General features: G+C 40.4%; 1 protein-coding gene across 1 annotated transcript; it reads left to right on the plus strand.

Moving 5' to 3' along the window:
• The first annotated feature begins 652 nt into the window (after window positions 1–652).
• Window positions 653–2,826, plus strand: LOC139187948 (uncharacterized). The gene is made up of 2 exons (XM_070804602.1): window positions 653–785; window positions 1,845–2,826. Exon 2 carries the CDS (start codon window positions 1,855–1,857, stop codon window positions 2,809–2,811), a length of 957 nt encoding a protein of 318 aa, XP_070660703.1. The 5' UTR covers window positions 653–785; window positions 1,845–1,854; the 3' UTR covers window positions 2,812–2,826.
• Window positions 2,827–4,056: the final 1,230 nt, after the last annotated feature.

Raw genomic sequence — 4,056 nt, forward strand, 5'->3', positions numbered from 1 at the left:
AGCTAAATGGATGAAGAACATGCATGTGCAAGTATAAACACCACATGGGCAGCAAGAAGGAAAGAAAACAGCAACACACACACCACATGGGCAGCAAGGAATCAGAAATTAAAGCATGGAAGAGTGGGAAGTGATGATGACAACACAAACACACACACACGGCAATGGAATGGAGTTGGCAGATTTCTACAACTTTGATCAGCTGACTTTGGGAGCAAATTGCGAACAGCTCAGAATGAATTAGAGAATGAGCCTTATATGCTTGGAAAGCTACAGATGTCTATTTTCTAGAACATTTCGCGGATTGTTAATATCATTTTTCTAGAAGAAGTTATAGGCATTTGAGTAAGGGAAGGTCTAGCTGACGACAACTTGCAGATTGGAATTGAAAGCAAACAAAAGAAAAGAAATAAAACAAGGGGAGTGAATGGACAGCAGAAAAGCAAGGAAATTGGACCACTATGAAGTGGATTTCTTGTTGGTCTCCCACTTATAGCTTTGGGTGGCTTTGGCATGATTATTTCTAGGTGGAAAGAACACAAAGACAGCACACACACACAAGGCAAAAAGCTGGCAGCATCTTCCTTCATTGCCGTGGGTTTTTTTTCCCTTGTCCATTACCTTGCAATTGCTTGACATTTCCAACCTCTATATAAGCACCATTCAGCCTTCAAGGATGAGACACAGCCATTCATACACATTTCCATTAGTTCCAAGGCTTGCAAAGAAGGAGGAGTGCTTGGAGTTGTGCTAGCCATTCCATTGGAGTTGTTGGAGCATTCTAGGTGTCTTCTACTTTGTTTCTCTATGTTTAATATCAATTGTTTTTGTTTAATTGCAAGTATGAGGAACTAAACCCTTACTTAGCTAGGGTGAAGTTCGAAGCCATGAACATGTTTGAGATATGAATTGATTTCTTCCAATTGTGATTTAATAAGTTGTGAATGCAATTCAATTAACTACTTTCTTCAAAACTAATTCTTGTATGTTGATTAAGGATGCATACTTAGTTTTCATGCATGAATTTGATGCTAGGATATAAATGAGTTTCACCTAATCGTTACAAGTTTATATTCATTGGTAGTGAAGGTTGCTAGTCACAATCGCGTTAATTGAATTCTTGGCAAACGTATCATGCATTCATAGTTACGAATGCCTCGTTAACACTTATGATTTTCATAGAACGTAATGATCTTTAATTGTATCTCTATTATGCATTCATGTAGAGGACTTTTGGAGAATAATTTGGATTGTCGTATGCATTCATCCAATTCAATAAATCAAGGAAAATCTGAGAATTAATTAGTGCATCACGGTTAATCTGGGGTGTTGAGTTTCATAATCTATTGAAAAGCAATTGGAAATCAATTCATGTACAAGTGTGTCATGTGTGAAGAATGGATCTCTAGCTAATCCATCAACCATCTATTTAGTTTTACTTTTTGTTGTTATCTCAATCTCATCCAAACCAATACCTCCCATTTACTTTCTTGTATCGAAGTGTGTTTAAGTTTGTTTAGTTTGTGCCTTAAAGTGTTTTGAACTCTTTGAGTCTAGTTTAGTGTTTTAAAACCTACTTTTGTGTTTTTAAGTTTCTTCTTATATTCTTGAGTCTTATATTTGTTGATTAGCATCCCTAGTTAATCCCCGGTCTAGAACGATCCCTACTTGCATCATTACTACAATTGTCATCAATAGGGTTTAATTTGTGTGTCAAGTAATTCTCACATCAAATTTTGGCGCCGTTGCCGGGGATTAGCAAATTGCTAATCCCTTGTGTTTTTGCCGTGTGTTTTTAGTGTAATTTACCTAGTTTCTTATTTTGTTTTGTTTTCTTGGTTTAGGTACTAATGCATGACGCGGAGTTCTCAAACTGTGCATATCTTGGACTTTAACAACGATTTTGAACGTGATTTGAGAAGAAAGAGGAGGCATCCCGAACCTAGTGAACCTAGTTCAAGTTCAGAGGCCGAATCTGAGTTTGAAGAAGAGAAAGAAGAAGTTATGGCAGCGGACAATCGGACCATTAAAGAGCTTTCGGCCTCGGGGTTGACCAATGCCGCACCATTATGCATTCAATACCCCGCGGCTGCCCAAGGCAAGACCGATGAATTCGAGTTGAAGTCAAGCTTGTTGCACCACATTCCGAAATACCATGGGCTTTCCATGGAAGAGCCAAACAAGCATCTCAAGGAATTCGAGGTTGTTTGTTCGAGCATGACACCCATAAATGTCGACGGGAACATTCTGATGATGAAGGCTTTTCCATTCTCACTTTTGGAAAAGACGAAGGATTGGCTTTACGAGTTAGCACCCGGAACGGTTACATCTTGGGATAGTATGAAAAGAGCTTTCTTGGAGAAGTTTTTCCCAACTTCAAGAGTCATTCTCTTGAGGAAACGGATTAGTGGCATCCAACAAAATCAAGGTGAATCGTTTCCTTCTTATTATGAACGTTTTAAATCACTTGTTGCTTCTTGTCCACAACATCAAATGAAGGAGGAGCTGCTCATTCAATACTTCTACGAAGGACTCCTTCCCATGGAACGCCAAATGCTTGATGCCTCGGCGGGAGGTGCGCTGGTGGATAAAACTCCGGGGGCTGCAAAAGTTCTAATTGCCAACCGAGCACATAATGCACAACAATACGAAGGTGTTGGACAAAGAGACCACCCACGGCCACAAGTGAATGAGGTAAGTTCTATGCCCGAAATTCAATCCCAATTAGCTAACCTTACTTCTATTGTTTCTCAGTTGGCCGAGGGAATGAAGATTCATGGACCAAGTGTGTGTGGCGTGTGCTCTATGTAAGGACATGCAAATGATCAATGCCCTCAATTAATTGAGAATGGGGGTTGGGAATCTGCCAATGCCGTGGGTTTTGGGAACCAAAATCAACCACGCCATGATCCATACTCTAATACCTACAATCCGGGGTGGAGAGACCATCCAAATTTCAAATGGCGGGATCCTCAACAACCCCAACAACAAGGAGGATTTAGGCAGCAACCACCGGGCTTTTATACAAAGCCATTCGTCCCCAATCAAAACCAAGTGCAATCTGCCCCAACAACCTCAGGTATGTCTTTGGATAATGATCACATTGTTAAGTTACTTACTACTTTGACGCAGGAAGTACAAACTCAAAATAAGGAGAGACAAATCCAAGACAAACGGGTGGACAATTTGGAGAAGCAAATGGGTCAAATTGCAGAATTTATGGGGCAAATTAGAGAACAAGGCAGATTGCCTAGTTCAACCGTTATGAACCCGAAGGGAGGATTTGAAACCGCTAAGGCCATCATGTTAAAAAGTGGTAAACAGGTTGGAACGGACTCAAATACATCCAAATCAAGTCAAGACGAGGAGGACAAGTTGCTGCAAGAAGAAGCACAGGGAGAAAAGCCCAAGGCCAAGGATGACCAAACCTTGCCGAATTCATCTAGTCCTCCTAAACCATCCCAAACCACCAAGGTAAGTCCCAATTCAACTTTTTCTAGTTCTATTCCACTAAATGTGCCCTTTCCTGGCAGGTTTAGGCAATCAAAGAAGGAAGAAGCTGAGAAGGACATTCTAGAGACCTTTCGGAAAGTTCAAGTCAATATCCCGCTCCTTGATGCGATTAAGCAAGTCCCGAGGTATGCTAAGTTTTTAAAAGAACTTTGTACAACAAGGAGAAGGATTTCGAACAAAGAGGTGGTTCAAGTAAGTGAAAATGTCTCTGCCGTGTTACAAAGGAAATTACCCCCTAAATGCAAAGATCCGGGTAGTTTTACAATTCCGTGCGTTATTGGTAATACTAAGTTTGAACAATGCATGTTAGACTTAGGGGCTTCAATTAATGTTATGCCATACTCTATTTATGCATCTATGAACTTAGGTGAGCTTAAAAATGATGGTGTGATAATTCAATTAGCCGATCGTTCTAATGCATATCCAAAGGGTGTTTTGGAAGATGTTTTGGTGCAGGTTGGTGACTTAATTTTTCCAGCGGATTTCTACGTGCTTGACATGGAAGATTCACCCCATTCTACCCCATTGCCGATTCTATTAGGG

This window comes from Malus domestica, chromosome 09 (genome assembly GCF_042453785.1).
Source record: "Malus domestica chromosome 09, GDT2T_hap1".
NCBI classification, from domain to species: Eukaryota; Viridiplantae; Streptophyta; class Magnoliopsida; order Rosales; family Rosaceae; genus Malus; species Malus domestica.